General features: G+C 41.1%; 1 protein-coding gene across 1 annotated transcript in view; it reads left to right on the plus strand.

The window, feature by feature from the left end:
- Window positions 1-3,290: 3,290 nt before the first annotated feature.
- cdk14 (cyclin dependent kinase 14) overlaps window positions 3,291-24,411 on the plus strand; it is a 113,325-nt gene continuing 92,204 nt past the window's right edge. Inside the window, exons 1-2 of the mRNA XM_061082003.1 lie at window positions 3,291-3,387; window positions 9,578-9,609. Of these exons, the coding sequence (XP_060937986.1) occupies window positions 3,294-3,387; window positions 9,578-9,609 (126 nt within the window). The 5' untranslated portion in view covers window positions 3,291-3,293. The remainder of the gene's footprint in view (window positions 3,388-9,577; window positions 9,610-24,411) is intronic.

Genomic DNA, 24,411 nt, shown 5'->3' on the forward strand with positions numbered 1-24,411 from the left:
TATTTGGTGCAGTTATGAAATTCTGTAATATACTGTACATTACAGGGTGGACTGTAACTAAGTGTATTTAGTTGCACTAAATGAGTTGAGCGTTTCCTTTTTCTGCAGCTTTACACCCTCACTACATTTCAGGATGAAATTTCTACATTAGATACTTTTAGCTAGATTGTAATTTTAGAGCTTTTGAGGATTCAGAATGAAAAGAATTGTATATTTTAGAGCTTGGGAGAAAGTATTTCTAACAAGTTTTGTTAAACCACTTCAGTATTTGTAAGCATAAAATTAGGAGAAGGCCTGAAATAACCTCAAGGAACACTAACCCCAACACTGACCTCAACCAAAACATAAGGCTCACACAGAAGGGCTTTAACAGTCGCATTAGACTCATTAGTTACAGTGCGTTTGGTTGAAGTTCAATAAGAAAGATCTTTGTCCCGATCACGGATTTTCATTTTCCACACAGGCTGTAAAAAGTCTCTTTCATCCTGTTGTCTGATGTCTGAATGTTCTTCCCTCGCCTCACTCACTGAAGCCTCATTGGCTCCTGTCAGAATTTTTTATTCAACCCCCCATCCCCACCTGATCCTGCAGGTCGATCCAACTGTTTCCAAAGGAAATTTCCATCTTCCATCTGCTGCCATTACCACCAGTGTTTCCACTCCGGGGGCTTCTACCTTTCTCCAGTCCTCACTGGCCTGATGCCAAGAAGCATCACACCGACGGGGTCTCATCGTAAAAATGTTTCCACTGCTGTGGAGATGAATACACGTTCTCATACACATGTATCGATCTCTCCTCAGTGAAGGGATCTCACAAATAATCGCTGGGTTTAACAAAGTCCATCCAAACACTTATCTGGTCATACGGGTTCAGTCATACATGATGTATGTAACAAGGGAAGGTTCTCTTCTCATTGTTCTCTCTTACAGTGAGTCTTCAAACAGCCTCCAGGGGGTAGTTACTGCACTAGAGGAGCTTTCTCTGCTCACGCTGCCTGACAGGATTCACAGGCTGAGAAATACAGTTACCTTGCTGCCATCTGGCCCGACCACCACACACGAGTCGAAGGAAACGCTTGATTCTTGTCAGCATTTGAACATAAACACCACAATGGCTTTTTTAACACACTGGACAATATATTTTTTAGTACATTCCGCACTATAGACTACTTTCTTATGTTAAAACTGTTCAATTTGTGTAAAATGTGTGTGCCACACTGCAATGAAGGGCAGATTCTAAACTAATGGAGCTGCACATTTGTCTCTATTATCTGCAGGGTTTGGTCAAACCAATTAGGGAGCAGTATGAAAACATTTCAGCCCTCTGCATTCCAGAGATATTTTCAGACTGTGTTGCTCTGTAACAGTCGAGGGCCAGATCCAAACACTGAGACATGTTATGGTGCCTCTGAATTACTCATGTGGCTGCTGTGGTGACTGAAGGACAGACACACACTAGCAGTTTGTGAGATGTCAGCCGGGAACATGACAATAGCAGAACAGGGCTCACCAGCTCAACGCTGCAGGATTTAGATTATTGATGCAGGGTTTGGATAGTTTTGATAGCTTTAATCCCACAGGCCTTTTTAATCCTGACTATACACTGCAAATTAACTGGCTAAATATGATACTCTCGTTGCTGAACCGGCAGCTGGATATTGTCAGGAGAGTTTGGGGCAAAAGGAAGGCTGAGAAAAAATATGTTGTATAATGCTAATTAGAAATACTGCAATTTGGTTGTTTGCCTCATGCAGTTTCTGTCTACATCATTTATTTTTCCAGATTCAGATAAGGTCATTTTGACCTTTGACCTCCAAAAATGTAATAAATTAAACCGTGAGTCCAAATTTGCGCTACATGTGTGTGCAAATTAGAAAGAACTCCCTTGATAATTGCTGATTGGAGATGTCACAGTGACCTTGACCTTTGACCATCAAATCCTGATCAGGTGATCCCTGAGTCCAAGTGGATGTTTACTAGTTGTGTACAGATTCTCTCAAGCCGGTCTTAAGATATCACATTGAAGAAAAATGTTCACATAAACTGTGATCTTGACCTATGACCTTTGGGTACCGAATTAAAATCAGTCAATTCTTGAGCCCTAGAAAATGTATGTGCCAAATGTGAAAGGATTCTCTACAGGTGTTCCAGAGGTTTTGCTTTCACAAGGCAAAAAATGACCTTGACCAACGACATCTCATCAGTTCATCCTTGACTCCAAGGGAGAGTTTGCAGACGTACTTCAGATATCACGCTCACAAGACCTGGATGGACGGATAGACGGACAACCTGAGAACATCATGCCTCTGTCCACCGGCTGTTGTTGGAGGAGAACTATTAAAATGATGCTGATTTCGAGTGTTGAGTTGTTTTCTTGGCTTAAAACCTAAATATTTCCACCAAATGAACAAGGAGGGGGCAGGATAACTCTGTCTGTTTGTGTACATCTGTGTTGCCTCGATTATTTATCATTCCTGTATATACAAATGGCAGTTGCTGGACATTCGTCAGTGGAAAGAGCAGCTGGTGTGGATTGAGGATGGAGCTGATGTTTGGGGAACACCTCGCCCTGGGTCTTGCAGGGGGCAGCAGTTTCCAGCAGGAGCGCACGCACCAACCTGGCTCCTCACGAACATATTCCTCCTCCTCGTGTGTGTGGGCGGGGCTGCGTCCCTGACAGCCAGCCTCCGCAGCGAATAGGAACACGGCTCACCCCGGAACTCCTCCAATCCGCGTCCAGGGGCGGGGTCTGGAGGGGTCGAAACCGGAGAGAGAAATCCCAAAAATGACATCTCGGCTGCGGTGGAGCAGGGAACGACTGAGACCCTGAAGGAAAGAGAGAAGTCAGAGCGAGATCTCATCTCCAGGATCTGGATCAGGACGCAGCGGAAAGACTCAGCAGACAATTACGCACGGCTTCCCTGTGGATGCTCCTGCTTCAGCGCGGACTTTTATCGTCTCTTTGGAAATGTAGTTGCCTCCTTGACAGAAAATCTCCAGAGGACAGTTGCCCTGACTGGTGGATGAGAGGAGAGAGAGGAGCTGCGCCTCCTGTGTTTCCTGTGTTCCGCCGCTGCAGCAGCTGGGCTGGAGAAGCTCCGCAGCGCTGACCGAATAGGGGTCCTGCTTCCAGTCCTCCACCAGTCCTCCTCTAGTCCTCCTCTAGTCCTCCTCTAGTCCTTCACCAGTCCTCCGCCAGTCCTCCACCAGTCCTCCTCCTCCGCCAGTCCTCCACCAGTCTCCACCAGTCCTCCACCAGTCCTCCGCAAGAGTCTGTGGAAGAAGAAAACCAAAATGTGCGACCTGATGCCAGCCTCCAAGCCCGCGGAGAAAATCGGCAAAATGAAAAAGTTGAGGAGAACTTTGTCCGAGAGTTTCAGGAGCATTGGTGAGTAACGGGGCGTCTCCCCCCCCACCCCCTTTCCTTCCATGAACCCATTTCCTAGCCTCTTTGTGCGGAATGTCGGTGGAGGAGCTGCCTCCAGCTGCAGCAGCTGCAGCAGAGCACACTGTTGCTTCATCCTCTGACATGGAGAGCTCACGTCCACTCGGTCCGTCCGGGTTTCCTCTCGCAGAATGTTCCTCTCCCTTTGTGGGACTGGCATATTCATGTTGCTTAAAACTTGATAAACACTTCTGAGGATAGAGAACGTAACATACCAAGGCGCTGTTGAACTTGTGGTGAAAACATTTCTAACATCAGGCCACAGTTTCAAATAAATACCATCATTATTCGTCATCTTCTTCATCATCATCATTCTGTTCAGTTCCAGATGTGTAAGATCTTACATGTGTAAGCTTTAACTCAACACGAATTCAAAATTATCAGGAGGAAAATTGAATTCATCCATTCGTTACCGCATGTAAGAAATGCAGATGTTGAATGTGGTTGATAGACCGATCAGTCTATTATCAGACATAAATATGTCGCAAACAGTTTTTAGATTTTCAGTTTTTTCTGTATAAACGAAAATATACCATTATAACTGTTATTTGGTGCATTTAACCATGTATCCCACAATAGCATTTAAAAACCTTATTTTGTTGTTAAAAATATCTTACATTTGGTGACTGAAGAATTTTACAGTGTAAAAGTCAACTCTGTAGCAGTGGTTTCTAATGGACTTCTTGTTACTTATTACCCGACACATACGCTGATGTATCTCAGATATCAGCTCATATAAATTTAAAAAGTCAACATCATCTTTAACGTTGCATTCCACTGTCATGTGTAGATTGTGCTTGATCTTGGAATATTCTTGCACTTATTAGTACAAATTTAAAAATTAAATAAACATCCATCAATACATCAGCTTAAAAGTCTGTCTGTAAAGAATATGAAACAAAGCAGGTGACAGTTATTTCTCATTTGTTGAATTTGTTATATTTGCTTGTTTTGATGAAGCTGTGTTTAACATGGGACACGTTGCATATTGTTAGACATGTATGTTGATTCTGAATATATATATATGATAATAATCAATCACATTTTATATGTATAGGCCATATTCACAAGTCACTTTTTGTGTAAGAGGGCTTTACAAGGTGCGACATCCTCTGTCCTCAACCCTCAACAAGAGTGAGGGAAAAAAAAACAACCATAATAACGGGGGGAAGAGCTGAAACAATTCAAGTCTTTTCATTTTATTTTCACTGCATCAAGTCTCATTAACTCTTAAGATTAAGATTGTACAGTATCATAGAGAAACCCAATAGTTCCAACCATAAGCCAAAAAACCAACCTCCTAAAGAACCAGACAGAGTAGATAGGAACCATTGTTTTAATTTATGAATTATCTTTTCATATTTTTTCAATTGAGTTATTCATTGTTCACCCCATCAAAACCAGACAGTGGGGGGGAAATGCGTATTCCAGTTTCCAAGAGCCTTGGGTGACGTCTTCAAAGAGCCTGTTTGTCTGAGTTAAAAATATCCAACGATAATCGATGAGATATACAAGATATTGGGCGTGAGGACGAAACTAATGGCTGTTGTTATTGTAGATTATTCAATTTTCATGTGATAACAGGAGAATGTATTGGCCACTCGTGCAGAGATCTTCACAGGCTTCAGGGCTGAATCAGTGTGTGTGTAGGGAGTGAAAAGCTCGATGCAGCACGTAAGAAGTGAGTTTGGGTCGATGTTGCGTGGGAAGAAAAATTGGCATTGACTTTCTTTGCCCCGCTGACGCCCATCTCCGATTGGCCGTCTCCCCTCTCATCTAAATCAACACATCTGAGCAATCGATCGGCCTCTCGCTTCGCTCTACAGATGCTTGAACAAAGCACGTTGAAGAATTTCGCTTTATTGTTTATGTCCTTGTGTTGATCCAACGGGTCCCAGCGGGTCAGGCTGCACCACGTGTCTAATTATGAATGCGCAACATAATGCATCAAGGATCTTTCTTTATTCTAATATCACTGCGGCAGGGTTTCTGTAGTCTGACATGTGAAGGTGAGCGTGGGACGTGCAGAATCATGGAGGAGGAACCAGATGGATTATAAGGAAATGATAATCTCAAAACACCTAATGCATATTTTTGAAAGTATATTAAATATCAATTAATTCCCACCCCCTGACTGGCACATCAAATTACTGGGGTACTGTGTTAATTTGCTGTAATTAAGTGACTCAACAAAGCCAAGAGATAACTCTACATTAATCCCTTCATCTGATGATAATGATCTCTCAATCTGATAACTTTCCTCTGCCGTTGAGGTGCCCTTTAGCAAGGCCATTAACCCCCAACTGCTTGTCAGGAGCTGCACAGTATGGCCATGTTATCAGTGTGTGGATCAGTTCCAGGGTGCATCCTTGCAAAGCCATCTTAATTAGAAAGCCTATCTGTTTACCCTCTCTGTTGCGTACGGTGGTCCCTAAGGAAGAAGAAGTAACACAAACATTTACGGAAACACACTCCAAATACAGAAATGCAAAATTCCAAAATACGTAAAAGTAGTGACAATTTATGGAGCAATAATTCCTACAACTGTATAGCAGCTCCTTAGTATAAAGTCTGCAGAAGGTCCATAGGAGCTGATGTGAGAACACAGCAGGAGATTCCTCCGCAGGATTCACTGCAGGCAAGTGGTTGCGTTGATGGCATTTCTAACACAGGCTGAAAAAGCAGAGCCGCACAAGTAGAAGACAAGAAAGTTTTTGGTGATAAGAGCCAACGCCAGTGTGGATACGCTCAAAACTAAATCATGTGATCTCTGCAGCAGGATTAATATGTTACATCCTGCCTCTATCTGCAGCTCCAACCCTTCACCTGAACACTCAAGAGATTTCTGTGTTGTTTTGAATGCGTCTCAGCATTCAATCACCTGCTATGCTGTTCCTGTGTGAAAGGCAAACTCCAGAGAAAGTCCGAACCCAATTTTCAGGACATTCTCTTGAGGTCACATCAAATCTCACACTCTGTCCCTGCAGCCTCGGGCCCCTCTGCCTTCACATCCCTGTCCACAGAGTCACTGCCCATCACCCTGAACATGCTTTTGATAGGATTTTGCCAGACACATTCATGAAAATTGATTTGACCAGTGTACGGCACAAAAACAAGTAGATAAGCACAGCTGCATTGTGAGTGTGGAGCATTCAAATGCAGTGTATAGTGTGATGGTAGAGAAGAGGAGGAGACGATCTTAGCTGACTGCCTCACTTCTGACCAGAGAGAGGGAGAGAGAGAGAGAGTACGTGAAAGTGCAACAAGAGCACAAAGAAGAAGGGATGAGGCAACATGATGTTGAGGAAGACAGAAGTTACCAGAGCACACAATCCACTGATTACACTGCAGTATGTCACAACTTCAAATAGCACCTAAGACCTGATTGCATTGAATATTGATCTGTATCTGGCATCCAGTTGTGTTGCTGTGTTGCGTGTCTGTCAGCTCATATTGAATATTGTGCATTCCAATTTAACGGGATAGTGCATTAATGCTTTAATTTGTAGAATATGTTCAAATAATTGCTATGTATAGATACATGTAACATGGTTGTGATGTAATCACCACATCCTAACGGAGAGATTCAGATTGACTTCTGTTGGAAAATGCTGATTTAACCGTTTCATGAGCAGCACCAGAGAAAGGATGAGAGAACAGGAGGAGAGAGCAGAGGTGAGGAGGAGTGTGACCGTCAGATGAGACACCAGCAGAGAGAGAGTTAGTGGGGAGGTGAAGAAGAGGAGAGCATCAGACAGACAGAGCAGAAAGAGTTGTCACAGTTCGAAGCAGCACAGTGTCTCACCTCTTAGATCTTATTTAACTCTGGGGTGTCAGGTGAAAATCGGAAGATGTCTGCACTGTGCTCAGCCCCAGATGTTTCAATCCTAACAATGGCTCTGTGAACACAACACAGTGATCAGGAGGTGGAAACAAAGGCTTTTCTGGGATTCTGTGAATATGACTGTGACGTCATGATGCTCTGCCAAGAAATAGCTCCAGCAGGGAACTGTATGTTGAATAAATGGTAAAACAAGGTTTAATACATTATAACACATTTTGTTTTCTTTGGACAGAGCCAGGTTTTCTATTTCCCCCTGTAGTCTTTCTGCTAAGCTAGGAAAACGAAAAAGGTATATTCCTGAAAATGAATTGAATTCTTACTTCATCTATAACTTTTGGTTACTGACAGCTTCCTTCTACTCTTTCATATATCAAATAATTCTGTCCCTTCAGTGGAATTCTGGAGCTGCAACATCTCTCAATAGTTGTCATATTAACATACAATATTTCTAATATAGTGATTTGGTTGTTTAATTAATGTCGTCGCAAGCACAGGTAGAATATCACAGCATGTTTAAATTATACTTAACGTTTTTATCGTCCATGGCAGAAATCAATGTAACATTGGGAATCTGTGCTTTAGCTCTACATGTAGCTCTGCTTGTAGCTTTGTGCTTCCTACAGCTTTGTACTTGTATAACTATCTGGCTATAAAACTTGTCAAACAGTTGTTAACACAATCAGTGTAACATATTTATAAAACAATCTTTAACATATGTCATAATATCACTTTTGTAGGGATAATCATACATTTTCTGGGCTTGTGGAGGATTCTTTCCTCTGTCTCTCCAACTGTTTGGCTGAAAGAACTATTGGGATGACATTTTATTGGAGATCCTGATTATGCAGTTTTGTGTGGAAAAAATCTTAATAACCAGGTTTAATGGAAACGGTTATAAGAACATGGTTTTGGACGAGCTTTGGAAAAAAGGCTTAAAATTGCCTCAGTTGGGCATCGAGTTTGAGGTCAATTTTATCCAACATGACCTCTAGCTCTGTTTGCTGAGTGCATTTGGCCATTAACACTCCACTGGTTTGTGAATACTGCAGAGAGGCACAATGTGAACGAACAACACATGATGTGAAGCTGTTTTTCACAATTCAATGAATAAATATTGATGAAAAACAACTTTGATGAAGCCGTTTATATGATGGCGTCAACCTAATGCTTTTCAGCCTTAATTCTGCTCAACCTTATGTTTGACCCTCAAAAGCCTGCGATCACATGTCATTATCCAAATACAGATCACATGTCAAAGTGTCACTCCATTTATTCTTTTATTTTTATTTCCAGGAACAATATATTTTCCCTACAGAATGTTAATAGTGGTTTTCCTGAGGGTTGCAGCTCATGGTTCATTCATGTCACATCTTATTGATAAGTTGTCATTTTTCAGACAAGAATTCAAATAGGGATTTAAAAGAGCGCAAAGTGATGCCATTCAATGTCCAAACCCCCAAAATATTCAATTTACTTCGACAAAGAAAAGCAGCAAAATATATAACTCATTGCTGATTCATTTTCTGTGGATAGGCATAACTAGTGTAATTATTTCATCTCCAATGTAAAAAAAAAAAGAAGTTCATCTAGTTCGTGTGTAAATAAGGTATTCTTCAGTCAGGATCAATAGCTTTTTTTTGCATTAGTCATATGTGAATATGTGAAGACTGTGATGTCATGAGCTTGAGTATACACAGTAAGAGGATGTGTGAGTCAATGCAACAGTGAGAACCTCCGGACTTTCTCCAGCCAGCCCCCCAGTAAAAACTCCTCAGACTGTCCGGAGATACTCCACTGGCTTACATTTCCTTTGGAGGATTAACTGACTGTGACATTACAGTAGCACATCTACTGTATCGATTATCAGCTGAACGATATGATCATAGGTCTGAAAGTTTAGAGCGCTCTCTCTCTCTCTCTTGCTCTCTCTCTCTCGCTCTCTCTCTTTGCCAAAGATCCCTGTTTTTACTTCCACATTTAAGTTTACCAAGTTTCTGCTTGGGTAGAGGATGTCATATCTCTGGCCTAATGATACTCCATGTTGATAGTTAAGTTGAGAAAGTTGTCATGTGGACCAGTGAACTCCTCCTCAGCTCCAACCTCCCCAGCAGCCGCGCCGCTTCAATGGGCACAGCATGGATTCCTGACAATTTCCGGCACGGCGAGGAGTTTGTGTGCCGTGTTGCATCTCCACCACGAGACATTTTAGTTTGTTAATTCTTCTGAAGATGTCGTTGCAACCAGTGTTTGATTATCACCCTCTTTCTTCTCCTTTCCCCCCCCCCACAGCATTCAAGAAAGAAGACAGCGGCTTTGATGAGGTAGGTCGAACGCAAGTACATTTTTGCCGTGCTTGTGACATCACTGGCCCAGTTTCAGTGTTTTACACCACAATTATTCATCAAGGTCTTGTTGGTCAGATGGTGTCAAAACATTCTGCGCCACAGTTGATTTCTTTGGATGTGGATGGTGCTGCGGCTCAGCGGCTCTGCTGTGTAATATATTCATGTGTGGAACCCGGTGGTTTCCCCTCTCATACCAGAGACGTCAGCATCCCAGTGCTGCTCTACCCTGACGAATGAGACATCAGCTAATGCCTCAGCCACACTCCCCCTGCACGAGTGTACCCATGGGTCCAACCTCGTTTCACATTGTACTCACTGTCCTAAAGTGATAATTGACTGTAAAGAAAAAGTCAAATGTTCTCCTCTTGCTCTCTTTGAGCAGCTACAGTGTTCTGCTGAGTCTGTTACTATGTTCCCACTGTTCTACGCAGTGCAGTGTTATTCAGTGACATTGGTAGAAACAGCCCTGATCCCCTGACACATTGTGAGTGTGTAATCCAAATGAAATAGATGATGTGGCGTGAAAGAGCCAAGTGGACATTCTATGAAAAAACGGTTTAGCATTTAAATATCACAATTGTTCCCTGCTACAAATACTATAGAGTTGCACCAACACCAGTTGGTTAAAGTAGCTGAAAAACTGCTATTTCCATATGTATTTTACATCACTCCAATGTGGGACAACAATTAAATGTGTTTTCAAAATGTAGCTAGGGTTTGACATCGCATGTTTGACATATTGGCCTTGTTAATTTCCCTGTTCACAACAACAGACATGATGCATTTGTTTGAAGTCTTGTTAGACAACTCCTGAATTTCTGTTCAGTCGCAAACTATGTCCACTGTTAAATTTATCATGTTTTCTTTGCTTCCGTGCCGGCAACAGCCTGTAGCCAGAGGCATTGTGTTTTCAGGTTGACTGCCCGTCCATCCCATTTTTTTAATGCCTTTTGGGAATTTCTTCAAAAACATTCACTTGAATTAAAGGATGAGCTGATTTGATTTTGGTGGTCAAAGCTCAAAGGTCAAGATCACTCTGCCCTCACAAAGCACTTTTTTTTGTCTTCTGAATGCCATATTTCAACAATTCCTTGAGGAAATCCTTTCACATTTTGCATCACTCTAACTTGGATTGGGCCTTTAAATAATTACATTTTGGGAGCCAACGGTAAAGGTCACAGTGGCCTCGCACATCATGTTTATGTTTTCTTGAACGTGATATCTTAAGGTCAGGTTGAGGGAATGTCTTCAAATTTGTTAAAACCATTAATTTGTACTCAGATATGAACTGATTAGAATTTGGTGGTCGAAGGTCAATAGGTCAAGGTCCCGAAGTGAACGCCACATATATCAGGAATGCCCAAACTGCAATGATTAGTAGTATTTCTACTGCGTTTAATGAAAATAGCTGCCTGCTGCTGAATGTGGCTGAAAATTGGTGATAAATCTCTGTATGTGTGACACGCCTCTCAGTTAAGGTAGTTACAGCACCATTGCTGATATTTAAATATTGATCAGCACTGCTTTAACGTCTCAGGAGCAGATGCTGGCCATAATTTGCACCTGTATTGTTTCCCAGAATGTATTCTACGAGACCACCTGTGTCTTTTAATGCAGCTTCAGATCCTGGGACTCAATGTGTAGTCCAGAAATGATTGAATATGCTTTTAGGTGTGGGCAAGAAAATATAATCAACTGTTTATGGGGAAAATAATCAGGTTGTGTTTCATGGTTTTTCTCCAATCTTGTAAACCTGACACGAATCACATCAAAATCTGATTAGTGATGATGTCGATATAAAGCAACCAGAAATATTTAGCCCCTCAGTGTATATGCCATGAAAAAATCACTCAGAACCATTTTTAGTTCATCCTGTACATTATGTGTATTGTCTCAGGAACACTGGGGGGGGGGGGGGTGTTACTAGGAAGACCATTGATTTATCTCACATTCCCTCAGTCTGCTGGCGTCGTAGGTGGCTGGCTGATGAGGCAGGCGATAGGTTTGAGGATCCTGGGATATTGGATTTGTGTTGAAAGGGAAATCCTCCCTCGTAGCTCTTTTGACTCAAAGTAACAGTGTATTGTGTGAAATGAGGCGGCGGCATCCCTTCATGAATAAGTGATGAGACAGCAGCATGCTTTGTGTTGATGTTGCAGACATGTCTATGCTGCGGTTGGGCCGTAGGTACTTACAATAACCCATGCAGCTGTGATTCAGATCTCCGATCTTAATGTTGCCCGCAAAGCCATGATTGTTGTGGTCATTTTTTCCAACCTACTCATGGAGCCAACAATTCACTTCACATAAAAAAATCTATCGGAATCAGCGATATAACCAGCAGGGGGCGCTGGTAAGCACTGTTGCCTCATACATTTACTTCCGTCAAAGACCTTCAGGTTTCCTGGAGACACTGAATTGAATTATGTGTTAAGGTTATTTTTTTGTATCTAAGAGAGAGTCCTGTGAGGCCGGCGACCCTCCCCAGTCTCTAGTGAACCCCGCCTTTCACCCAGTGTCAGCTGGGAATTGGCTCCTGCCCCGTGACCCTCAGAGGATGAGCGGTACAGATAATGGATGGATGGATGTAATCAGATGTATTGGCAGCAATTAAGAGCTGGGTTTTTCAAGGTGACTCAGAGATCAGTTGGCCTGCCAGTCAGAAACAAAGGCAGATGGTTTGAGTTTAAAATAATTGAAGTGGTAAAGAAATAGGATGCTGCCATTAGGTTATTTCTCTGCTCTATTTTTTGGACTGCAGATTACAATTACTTTCAGTATTGATTCATTTTCTGCTGATGTTCCCGCTTCATGGTTCGGGGCTGTAGGACGGATAGAAACCGTAAAGAATTCCTTTCACAATCAGATGATTTCTGTTGCATTCGACAAACGCTCACAAGGAAGAAACTGGAATGAAGGAATATTTTGCTTTCTTGCTGCTTCACCTAGTGCCAATTGTCGGATTTACATGTAGTCTGACCAGATGACTTTTAGATTTTGTTTGAGCAAATGTCAACGTCAAACAACCATGACAGACAGATATTAGTGTTTCTAGGCCAACACTGATACCCTGATATCTATATGTGAAAGTTAAATAACATTAATAGAGATTTGTGCTTTTTGGTTATTAAAGAATTGTGGGAGATTGGGACATTTAATATTTGGAACTGATATCAAACATTTCTTTGGCAGTACTGTGATGTGATATGCTCATATTGACAGATAAACTGGGCTGACCAGTTAGCTGTTAGGGCAGCGAAAGCAACCTTTTCACTGTTATCTGCTTACAGCTCTATGAAACCTGACATATGCAGCACGGCCTTGTTTCCGCTCAAGCTGATTTCTTGTGTCAGTTCTTCCCTGGGACTGGAGGAGAACGTGTTTGCTCTTACGCTGCAGCCTCAGCTGTAGGGTGAAGGTGCTGATGGGGCGATGCGGAATGCTGCATTATGACAGTTTCTCTCTGACAGGACTTTGGGAAAGTCTATATTTTAGTTGACAAAGGGTCAGAAGAGATCTTCCGATATCACAAATGTCACAAATATATCTGGCAATTGGGCATTTTGTCAAGTTTCCTCTGCTTATTTATACACGAAGCTAGTATCCCATGTTCTCGTTGAGGACGGGACTTTTGTGGTGAAACAACATGAAGCAGACCATTTCTAGACGTCAGTGCCATGGGAATTATCCGGGCAATTGGCTATAAATGGGCCTTTCTGCTTTGGAAGAATGTAAAGAATCTGAGGGGGAAAAGACTCCTTCCTGTCCTGCAACATGATGCTTGTTGGAAAGTGGATGATGGTGCTGTGCAGCTACAGTATGTGGACATATAGGAGCGTGCTGGTGTGTGTGTATGCTTTCATACCTTCTGTCTGCCTGAGAGAAGCAGACCGACTCAGAGAACTGGTTTTCTACTGGTGCCTGTTGAGCTGCTGATCATTTATCATGGTGATGAGTAAACTATGTGATTGTTCAAAGCATAAAGATGGCTGATCAAACTGGGAGGCAGCAGCCCACACTCAGGCAGCGGGAGATATTTCTGACTTTTCTTACTGCTTCTCTTTTTTCAGGCTAATGGCTTCACAACAAAAGCGGCTTATTTTTGTTTTTTTCCTGAACTATTTAACGTTACACTTCTATTGCCTTTATTAACTACACTACTTTTAGATTTCTATATTTTGCATTCGATAAACACTGTCTTTTTTTTCTCTTGGTAGCCTAAATATTTATGAGTGCTACGAGAAACGGGGTGTAATGTAATGTGATAATAAAACAATTAAATACAAAAACACCTGCAGCACCTCTTATGAACCTTTCCTCAACACTAACAAGGAGTTTTCGCACATATCTTGTGCTATATGTGTTAGTGCATTGGAGGGTAATGCAGTGTAGTGGCGTGTGAGGACGCCTGACTAGTCAGCAGCTACACAGCCCAGAGACGTTTGAAATGAAAACGATTTTTCTGCTACAAAATCTGACCAGGGAAGGAAGTTTGTAAATGGATGAAAACACCATGAGCTCTCATTCTTGTCTCTTCCTTTGTTTTACTCTGTGTCTAAGTGAGACAGGCATTGGAACCTGACTGGCTTCATGTAAATATTGTGGTACAAATTGACATGGGACATCAGGGTTGTTACTTCAGTAAGGAAATTCCTCTCAGCCATCTTTGAATCTTTGTTCTCTGCATCGTGTGCTCTCACTCTTTGTTGCTCTCCGTGTTCTCTTTGTCTCACACACAATATTCATAATCTATTCTCAGTCCAATTGAGGCGAATTATTTTTATGTTTGGTGTCAGAATCAAAAATGAATGCAATGAATGTGTTCCTTAATTAATGGAAGGCCTTGGAAATCCATTAAAAGCTAAATGCTGTCAATTTTTTTTTTTTTATCTCTGCCTCCGTGTCATGAATCTTGCTGCGCTCATCAGTTTTTTATCTCAGGATGGAATCATATTGTTCACTGGTTTTCAATGAAGGATTAAAGAAGACCCCACCTCGTTAATTTTCATTGTTTTATTACCTTTTAAATTGCATATAAAGACAGAAAATCACATACACTGTCTATGTTTAACTGAGAAATCTGAGCAACAACCACATTTCTCTGTGAATAAGTTGTTGTGGGCTATTGTCTTTGGCCAAATTCAGTTTGTTGCTACATTACTGCCCATTAAACCAAGGAACAGTAGTTGCTGTGGGAACCGTTGCTGCACTGTTTACTTCAATTTGTTTGTTGAAGGAAAAAAATGCCATGCCGTCAGCAGGAGTTTTTTTCATGTGCTATTTTTTTTAAACCATTTTATATTTCCTTTTCAGATGGAATCTCAAAGTTTCTCATCAAAGAACCAAAACAGTCTCGCTTGTAATTGAAAAAAAAAGATCTTCATTGGAGTTCCATTTATTAATTCATTAATTTACTTACTTACTTACTTATTTTAGTTTGGTTCAGACTATGGAAACATTGTACCAGAACCCAACCAGTAAATCCATCAGCCAAGCTGAAGTATTATTTGATACTAGATCAAAACAGATATTGTGTATTGGCTTATATTTCATCTTTTAGTTTATAAAACAAAAGTATACATTTGTGAAAAAGATTTGCTTCGAAAAAGTGTAACCATTTATTTTCAGCTGTACGATATTCGGCAGAGTCTCTTCAAATTGATTTTGTCTGGTTGAAGTTCTTTTACCAATTCTTATTTTGAGGGCTTTGAAATTTCCAACACAATCAGTATTGTGCATAACATGCCCTGAAATGACAAAGTGAAGGCTGCCGATGAAAGCTCTCTCTGGTTATCATTATGCAAATCCATTGGCTTTTATATGCTTCATGGTCGTGGATGTGAACCCGGACTTAAATTCCATACAGTGTGGAGCCCAGGAGCAGCAGAATGAGCATGGAGGAGGAGGAGGAGGAGAAAAGGCATTAAGACCTATCAGATGAATCAGCAGAGATGAAGGACCTCTGAAGAATGAGATGGGTCGGAGGCAGTTCCACCGGGGTGGATAACATTGTGGTGTTGATTAGAGTGGAATCCCCTTCACCAGTGATGGAAGTGTTTCTGGCTCAGATCATTGCAGTGGAATCTTACCTTTCCACATCAAACGTGCGGAATTCAAGTCCGTCCAGTTTATCAGACCCACGGCTCGTCTCGCATCCTTCAAAGACTCAATTATTTCCAATTTCCATTATGTTGTATGAGAAAACTCATTGTTTTTTTCCCGGGTGACACTTTGTGTTCCTCCACATGATGTTGATTCACATTGGACATTTGCATTAAGGCCACACAAACATGGAGAAGACATAACGTAGAATGGTCGGGCGATATGGAAAATCTTATTATGATAAATGTTTTCACATCAGGCGGTATCGATATATCCCGATATAAAGCACCTATTTTTGTAATATCTGCTTCAGATGGTAAAAAAGATTAGTGGTATTACCAGTATATGTGGGAACAAGCTTTCGACACAATTTGCAGTGCTCTTCTTCTTCTCAGACTTTAAATAGCCAAAATATCTCCATGCTACCAAATTCCTCAGACCCTTCTTTTCAACAATGTCCTTGTTTGGCTGGCTGTCCTCGTCTTGTCCGTTATTGGGTGTCTTCTTCTGTAAAGCTGTCGCTCGAGTTTTTGTTAACATTTTCTTTTGTCATTTTCTCTTTTATCTTGCTCCCACTCTTGACGCACTGGTGTGCATGGCTGACGTAGCCCAAATATTAGCATGTGTGCCGCTGCTGGTTGAACCCTTATGGGTTTAAAATACTTTCTGCCGTCCACAGGTCCATGTGTATCTTAGCGGATATAGGTGATACACATGATTGTAATGATTACAATTACATTACGAGGACCAGACCTTTAATGTCCACTACTGAAGGAAGATAGCCCAATCGGGATTCATCTTATGGGATTACATTTTGTTCTAAATAAACACCACAAGCAATAACCCAGTTGGGTGCACACTCTAGCTGAGGATATAATACATATCCGATCGCTACTGTCAGAGGCTTGTTGTCACATCTTAGACTTAACATTTGCAGCCTCTGGCACGTCAGTCTGCTAACTAGCAGAGGATTAGAACGAGCTGCAGGTCACAGTCTACAATCTGCAGCCAGGAATTCACAGATATCGTTATGCTGTGCTTCTAATAGAAGCCTGCGGTCAGTCACTTCAATTCAAAAAGTCTCTAGTGATAATAAAGAAATGTCTAAGTGAGTCAGAATAGGACAGACTTGAGAGAAACTGTTGAGAGAGAAGAAATATTGGTTTTTCAAGCTTTGAATGTTTAAAAAGTAAGTATTTCTAATGTCTTTTTCTTTACACTCAACTCCCAGACTCCACAACTTTGTTATTATACTGTTGCCTCAGCTACATGGTTGATTCGGTGCCAGTCTCTATAGAATTCAGCTGATGTCTGGCTCTCTTCCATCAGGCCTATGGAGAGACACTCAGAGTGTGATTGATCGCAGCAGTCTCACTGTATAGGAGTATTTGTCAAACAGCAGCCTGGGAGCTCTGAGCTGTCAGCAGCAACCTTTGACTCCTGCGCCTGCTTGGAGATAGTGGTCCCCTGAATATCTAGCACGGTATCGAATGTCTAATGGAGTTTAGGACTCTGTGCACGGTGGTTGAACACTCAGCAGTTTTAATTCAATTCAATTTGATTTTATTTGTGGCGTGCTGTGCAAAATCATGATAGCACTCTACATTGTCAGGGAGGCCCAACAGTTCCCACAATGAGCAAACGCTTTGAGGCAGTGGAGAGAAAACGACCCCCTCCATCAGAGCCAGGCTCAGGGTGGGGGGGGCAACTGCCTCCACCAATTGGTTTGAGAGGAGAGAGGAAAAGAGGGGAGAGGAGAGAGATCAGGATCAGTTGTGTTTATTTAAACAATGTCCGACTGGTTGTCGTAATAAAAATAATAATAGTGATGCTTATAGATGCAATTATGACCATTACAGCAATGATAGCGACACCTATTTATAATAGTTACATTGATAATAATACAAATGCTAATAAGACAATACTACAACTTATAATATCAATCGTGTAGTTTTGATAGATTTTGATCCTGCAACTCTGGAGTCAGATATAGAAATTTATATATAATATATAATATAGGGAGAGAAGAAAAACGACAGGTGAGAAAAAAAATCAAAGGCTCAATGCAACATAACTATAAGGGTGGTTCAGGGCTCACCTTATATCCATATGCCATAAGCAGGTACGCTTTGTGGAATGTTTTAAATCTAGCCTAAAATGTCTGCCTCCCAAACTCAAACTGGGAGCAGGTTCCCAGTATATAAACTCAATATCTTTTGGTTTTTCAGAATTTTGGTCTGACAAAATCAGCAAATTTAAGTTTTTTTTAAAACTATTTCATCAAGTAGATTAACAAAGTATATATATATAAGATATTCTTATTAATATTGTGCTTTTTTTATCTGCCTAGGCCTGATCCTCAGCATACTAACTGTCACAATTTGATTTTCAATCATTTAGCGACTCATTTAAAATCTCAGTGCTTATAAATGGACCTTTTCTTGTTTATTTTCTGTCAAAATACTGCTTCCAAGGTTAGGAATGAACATTTATAGTCTCATAAATCCTGATTTATAAGCAGAAGAAAACCTTTTCTATTAAAATCATCACCAGTAAATATTTATGGGAGATTTTTAGCCATCATTATTATGGACCTTGAAAATGCCCTTTTATAACTTTTAATTTGATGAGTTTGTAATTTCAACATTCTTCCCATATTAAATTATCTGAGACACTCAGTGACTGAAGTACCTGAGTTACTGGAGATCGGTCTCACTGAGCTTGGTGTTTTATAAACTTACATTTTTACCAAATCTGATTAGTAGTTGTATAGAAACATGACATCATTGTTTATCAGTCTAAGGGCATTCACCCGATGCCACCGCTGGCCTGGAATCTGTGTCTTTAAGGTCTGTGCGTGAAAATAAATCTAAGATTCTCCGTGTTCCCTCTGGTTTGACCTCTGAGCTCTTCCCTCATTTTCCTTAATTGTCTCTGAACTGCAGGAAGATATTAATAGATTCCTCTCTGCTGGTTGTGGTGTGGTATGGTGTGTGTGTGTGTGTGCGTACACCACATGATGCTGCTGCCAAAGAAACGCACTCCAAACTCCCCTCTGTGGCTGAGCACACCAGGATCGGATGGGGAGGATTACAAATGTATTTCTGTATGGCTTGAGTGTGTGTTTGCATGCGTGTGCTTGTGTGTATATATATGTTTACTTGGGTGTTGAGTGGTTTTCACAGCTTGAGGAGCTTTCTATGAAGCATTACGACCTGTTGTCAGCTCTAAGGTTAGGACTGCAATTAGGTTTAGGTTTGAGTAAAGACCAGGATGTAGAAGACCACAAGCTGAAGCTTACTAATGACTGCAAGATGCTGTAAAAGCAAAAGGCCCAGATTCCACTGATCGTTTCAAAAGGTCCCAGATTCTCTCTTTCTATTTAAATTGGATCAACACTGATGTGGTTATACTTTTTCTGATCAATGTAAATAGTAAAAAAAATGTATACAATCAAATGTTTGTAAAATGCATTTTAATGCATTCAGGTTTAGGACGTGGATGAATGAAAAAGACACTCATCAACAGACAGTGTGACACATATGGACCAATCATTATCCTGGTAAACATTTCCTGAAGCCACATGTTTAAAAGTCAACATATCTGACGCATTAACAAACCACTGTCTGGTTAGACACTCAGCAAACACAGACCGACATTTACATTAATTTAGAGTTTTGTTGCATTTCCAGTAAAATTTCCAATTTCAACTCTCCTTGTAGCTCAGTTATGTTCTCCACCAACTTATTTTTTTTGACTGTGGAAACACGTATATGTTTGAGCTGTCTTAAACCACATCACACTTACAGGCTGCTCTACGTGATCACCTTTTGATAACTTATGTAAAATCTTCTCACTTGCATTCACTGAGCCTTCCATGAAACAGTTTGGAGCACTCCTGGGGAAGGACGTCTCTCTCTTTGAAAACTTCTACACTGACTCCGAGTGATTGCTGCTTGCTTGTCCAGCCAGACTTTCTTTCCTTTGATCTCATTTGAATGGCTCTAGTAACTGATCTAGTTTAAATCTAAGCTCCAAAGCATCCATCACTGAGCCGGCATCACTTCTCCTCACAGTCCGCAGCTAAGGTCAGGAACAGAGTCGCAGGGGATTAGGACCGTAGAAACAAATTATTATACTCAATGGAGGTTAAAAATACACACGTGATATTGTGCTGTCCCATTCCATGAGTCCAATTTTAGCATATAGCCTTTTAGCTTCAGTGAACTCATTAACTTTTAGCGCATGTGTCTGCCTCCATATGACTCCCACTGTGGCAGCTAATCCTGACTGACTGACTGTCACAGTTGAAGTTGCCACTGGCCATGTTTATTTGCCTCTGTCAGTCCGATTTGTGACAGCTGCCGGCTAATCTGCACATGCTTCCCGGGTGAGAAATTCTCCCAAACTGAGGTCGATGGCTGAGTTGAAAGTGAATCGAATGAGGGAAAGCCCTCCATGTACTCGCTCACTAAGCTCCTACCTCCTTCTGGAGGAGTCCAAGTTGAGGAGCAATTTCATTTCATTCAGTTTAACTTTCCCTCCTACAGAATATGAGGATTAGCCCCATCGGTGTAAATTAGCAAGACATCTCCTACCAACGCTCACATCGGCCTCGGGGTCCTGAGGAGCTAATTCGGAGAGATTTGGAATGCAAATCCAATCGGGCATCATGGTCAGCAGGAGTGTTAGCACTTGCAGGAGTAGGGATAAAACACAAGCTAATCAAATCACAGCATAGACCAACATGGGACACCTTCCCAAAATATCACATCGCATCATTTTAACCCACAATTTGATCTGAACTTTGATCTCTCTCTCCAAATTTGAAATGTACTGTCAAGAATATGCAGACTAACCTGTCGAAGGGTTTATCTATTATCACTACTTAAGCCACAACTTAATTTGAATGTATGTATGTATATAGTTTTAACCGGCAGTATATAAATATTGCAACCAAATCAAGAAGAGTAATCAGTAGAAAAAACTGTTTATGTGTCAGGACCTTGTGAAACATTTTAAAAGTTTCCTGTGGATGTTTTCATTTGAGATGCTTCAACAGATTTGTCATGTTTCCTGTGCCGACCATTGCTTGTTTATGGAAAAAACTTTCCCTTGAGAAATATGTGCGTGTGGCGAGCCGAACCACTGCCACACCACTGATGTCGAGTCCTCTCTGCACCAACTTTGGGCAACAACAAATACATTAAAGATACCCTCTGATAGAGATGTGTGATATCATGTGGCCAATTAGCACAGGCATTTATTAGCCAATGATTCTGTTTGTACGTCATAGTAGCATTGATCCACATTATCATGGCAGACTCACTTAGGAGGACATCAAATGTCACCAATGCTACAATTTGTTAGAAAACCAAATTGTGGACGTTTTCAAGATGGATCATGATATTAAATCGTCAGACCGCCCATCCCTCGCAGGATTAGCATCACATTATACATGTTTACATGGTTTAATCACATCTTTAATTAACCCTCCACTAATCGACCCTGGGGGCAACCTAATGGATTATATACTGCTGAGATATTAAAATGGAGATGAGGGGCAGGCCTGGTGGGCCTCTGTCGTGAAGCCTGCAGTGAGGATGGTGTCGATTGTGATGTCACATCCATCATGTTGAAGGCTGTGGAGCTTCCCCATATGCTCCCGGGTTCAATGTTGTTGGTGTTTGCTAGCAGGGAATCGGATCCGACTGTTTACACGAAGAAATGATAGAGGAAGGTGATTCCAGGAAATGAGATATAATAAGGTTAATGGAATGGGAGATAACTGTGAATCAGCCTGACGGTTATGTGCTGGATTTAGTGGGTTGGGCTGGCAGTCATGCAGAATGCTCATTACCCTTGCTGAATTTAGGCAAAGTGAGCGTGAATGTCGTAACCCCTGCTGGCCTGTAATGTTCATTACACTTCACAATAGGATTATGACACATTGATCTAATTCTACAGCCTGTGGAGATGTAAATATAACCTTGGAGTTGATATGGTGAATCCATAAGCAAACATTCACCTATGTATACATAGCAATAGTCAATTGATGAGTGTAAGTCATATATTTATTCTCTTTTAGCTGATTTTAGTTTTTACTTTGTCTGTTTACCTATTAAGTTATCCACTAGGTGAACTAGCAAGCTGCTAACTTTGTCTGCTATTTATTGCTGAGCAAAAAAACGAAATAGCAATTCTTTGGTTAAAGGTCAATGTGACCGCAGAATGTGGTGTTAATACTATTTCTTCATTTCACGCTCTAACATTAAGATAGGAGAGGAACTGCATATGTTTTGACCATAATAATTCACGTATATAATATAAAAATCCATAGAAATAGGATTTAAGTGATGAAATGATGACATTTATATCCAAAAGGTCAACTCCACTGTAACATCACAAAGTTCTGCAAAAACACTGTCACTGTCAATATTCAGCACCATAACTCAGGAACAGATGGAGAGTTTGATATTCATTTCACATTGGGTTGGTTACTGATTGTTGGTCACAGTAATCTTCGGTCCCACCTTGAAACTGTGGGGATTATACATATCTTCTCTTTTGTGGGCTCTGCTGGGTGTAAACTGCAAGTTGACTAGGCACAACCCCAGGCTTTATTTTAGTAGATCTAGTTAAATCCAGACAAAGCACTTTGCCTAACTTTGGCCTGTAAATTTTTCAAGCATTTTGGCCATGTTAGCTGACAGGAAATGTGGTGAATGACAAACAACAATTCCCTCGCCACACGCAAACTGAGTACGTGATTATGTGGTCAGCATCTTAAAGCCAAATCCCACCATGGTCCCCCGTCGCTGGTTTTATAAGCAGTGACTGAGAATCTCTGTCAGATCTCTGCTTAGCTGGTTTGGATGTTTTTTAAAAGGGCCGAGGTGTACATAGGCAACTGGACTTGCTTGTGTTTTTGCTTCAGAACTGAAGAAGCCTTTTGGATTCGAGGTGAAACATCTTCGAGAAACACAAGCAAGTCTAAACTTAGGTTCTGCCTAATATAATGGCTTTAAAGACTCTTTATATGCATCTCTTATCAGAAAATATGGAACTTTCTGTAATGTCAATTTTTAGATTCTTGGAACTCATTTTAAACTTTAAACTTATAACAGTTTGAAAGTTTCTTGACAATTCTTTGGATGGAATTTTCATGCACAGATTCATGCACTGCACAGGCTGATTTGTAGTAACTGTTGTGCTATTTTAACTCTTCTTCTAGTGCCAAATATTCATATTTTTTGGTATTGAGATTATGACTAAATACCTGCAACAACTAATGACTTTACTATCAGCCTCAGATGTAATTTCTAGACAGAAGATGAATAGATAGATGTGGATGGACAATGCATCACCACTTCCTCCTGTACAAAAAAAACTAATACATCTCAGATATGGTTGCCACCACCCTGCACATTTAACAACATCCAAAGCTAGAGTTTGCACAGTAGTGATGTGTGTGGATAATGTTTTTAATCGCATCAACTATTTAAAACCAAACAAAATGAAAACACAAACAATTGGCCATTCATTAGTGTGATTCAAAACTAGAAACCTTTTCTCTTCAATAGTTTAACATCTATTTAACTACATCCACTGGGGGGGGGGGGGGGGTTTATAGCCTGTATTGCAGCCAACCACAAGAGGGTGACATGATTACGCTTCACTTTTTGGGAAAAACTGTTATGTTGAGCATCTTGATACACAGTCTATGTTCCAACTCTTACAAAAACAATGTATTGATGTGACCTATATTTCCTTTAAAAGACCAACCAAACAGGGAGACAAAGACAATGATGGATGTGGCTGAAAACTGGCATGGACATTGAACCTGAGACAAAGGCAAGCAGTAATTACTGAAAGGCAGATAGGTAAACTGGCAGGACATCAAAAACCCAGGTAAGCCCAGATGTTAGTGGCTGAATGATCTGGTTCTAGAAGGAGAGAAGGTTTCAAAAACAGCAGGAGCTGAATAAGGGGAGACAGGAGATCAAGGCGGAAAAGAGGGACTGTAGAGCCGATTAAACAGATCAATATTTGCCATATTTCTACCTTGGAAGTGTTATGAGATACTGGTTGTGATACATTTATTGGCAAAAGTTGTGCGTCTACAATTTAAAGACTAACTGACAATAGTATATGACTGGGATGTCGCCAAAGAAATGAGACTGTAATGCAGAGAGGACTGGACGTGTGAGTGAGGGGCAGTGCGGGCTGGCAGACCCCTATAGGTGACGGGTCGCTGTGCAGAGCTGGAGGTGCACAGCTCTCGTGTCGGTATTGATGATTAAATGGTATGCAGCAGCTGGTGCCTTTATTAAAGCATCTAATCGGCCCTGAGTGATGGTGGAGCCACGCGATGTCTCCTCATTCAAAGCTCATTTAAATCAAAGCAACAAGCGTAAACATGGGTGATATGTGTTGATGGCCCCAGACTGTTGCACTCTATAAACGCAGCAAACGCACAACAGAAAGAAGTGTGAATATTTAATAGGCACTGCAACACACGCTGACACGACTGCAGAATGCTGAATATATGAGCTGCTAATTAGGCCGTTCAATAAATCAAACACGATGCATGTGTGTTAGGTTGCAGGCAGGCATACCCCTGCATACCACTGCACTATAACATGTTCAGCCACTCTCATTAAGAGCTAAATGAGG

This window comes from Limanda limanda, chromosome 11 (genome assembly GCF_963576545.1).
Source record: "Limanda limanda chromosome 11, fLimLim1.1, whole genome shotgun sequence".
NCBI lineage: Eukaryota > Metazoa > Chordata > Actinopteri > Pleuronectiformes > Pleuronectidae > Limanda > Limanda limanda.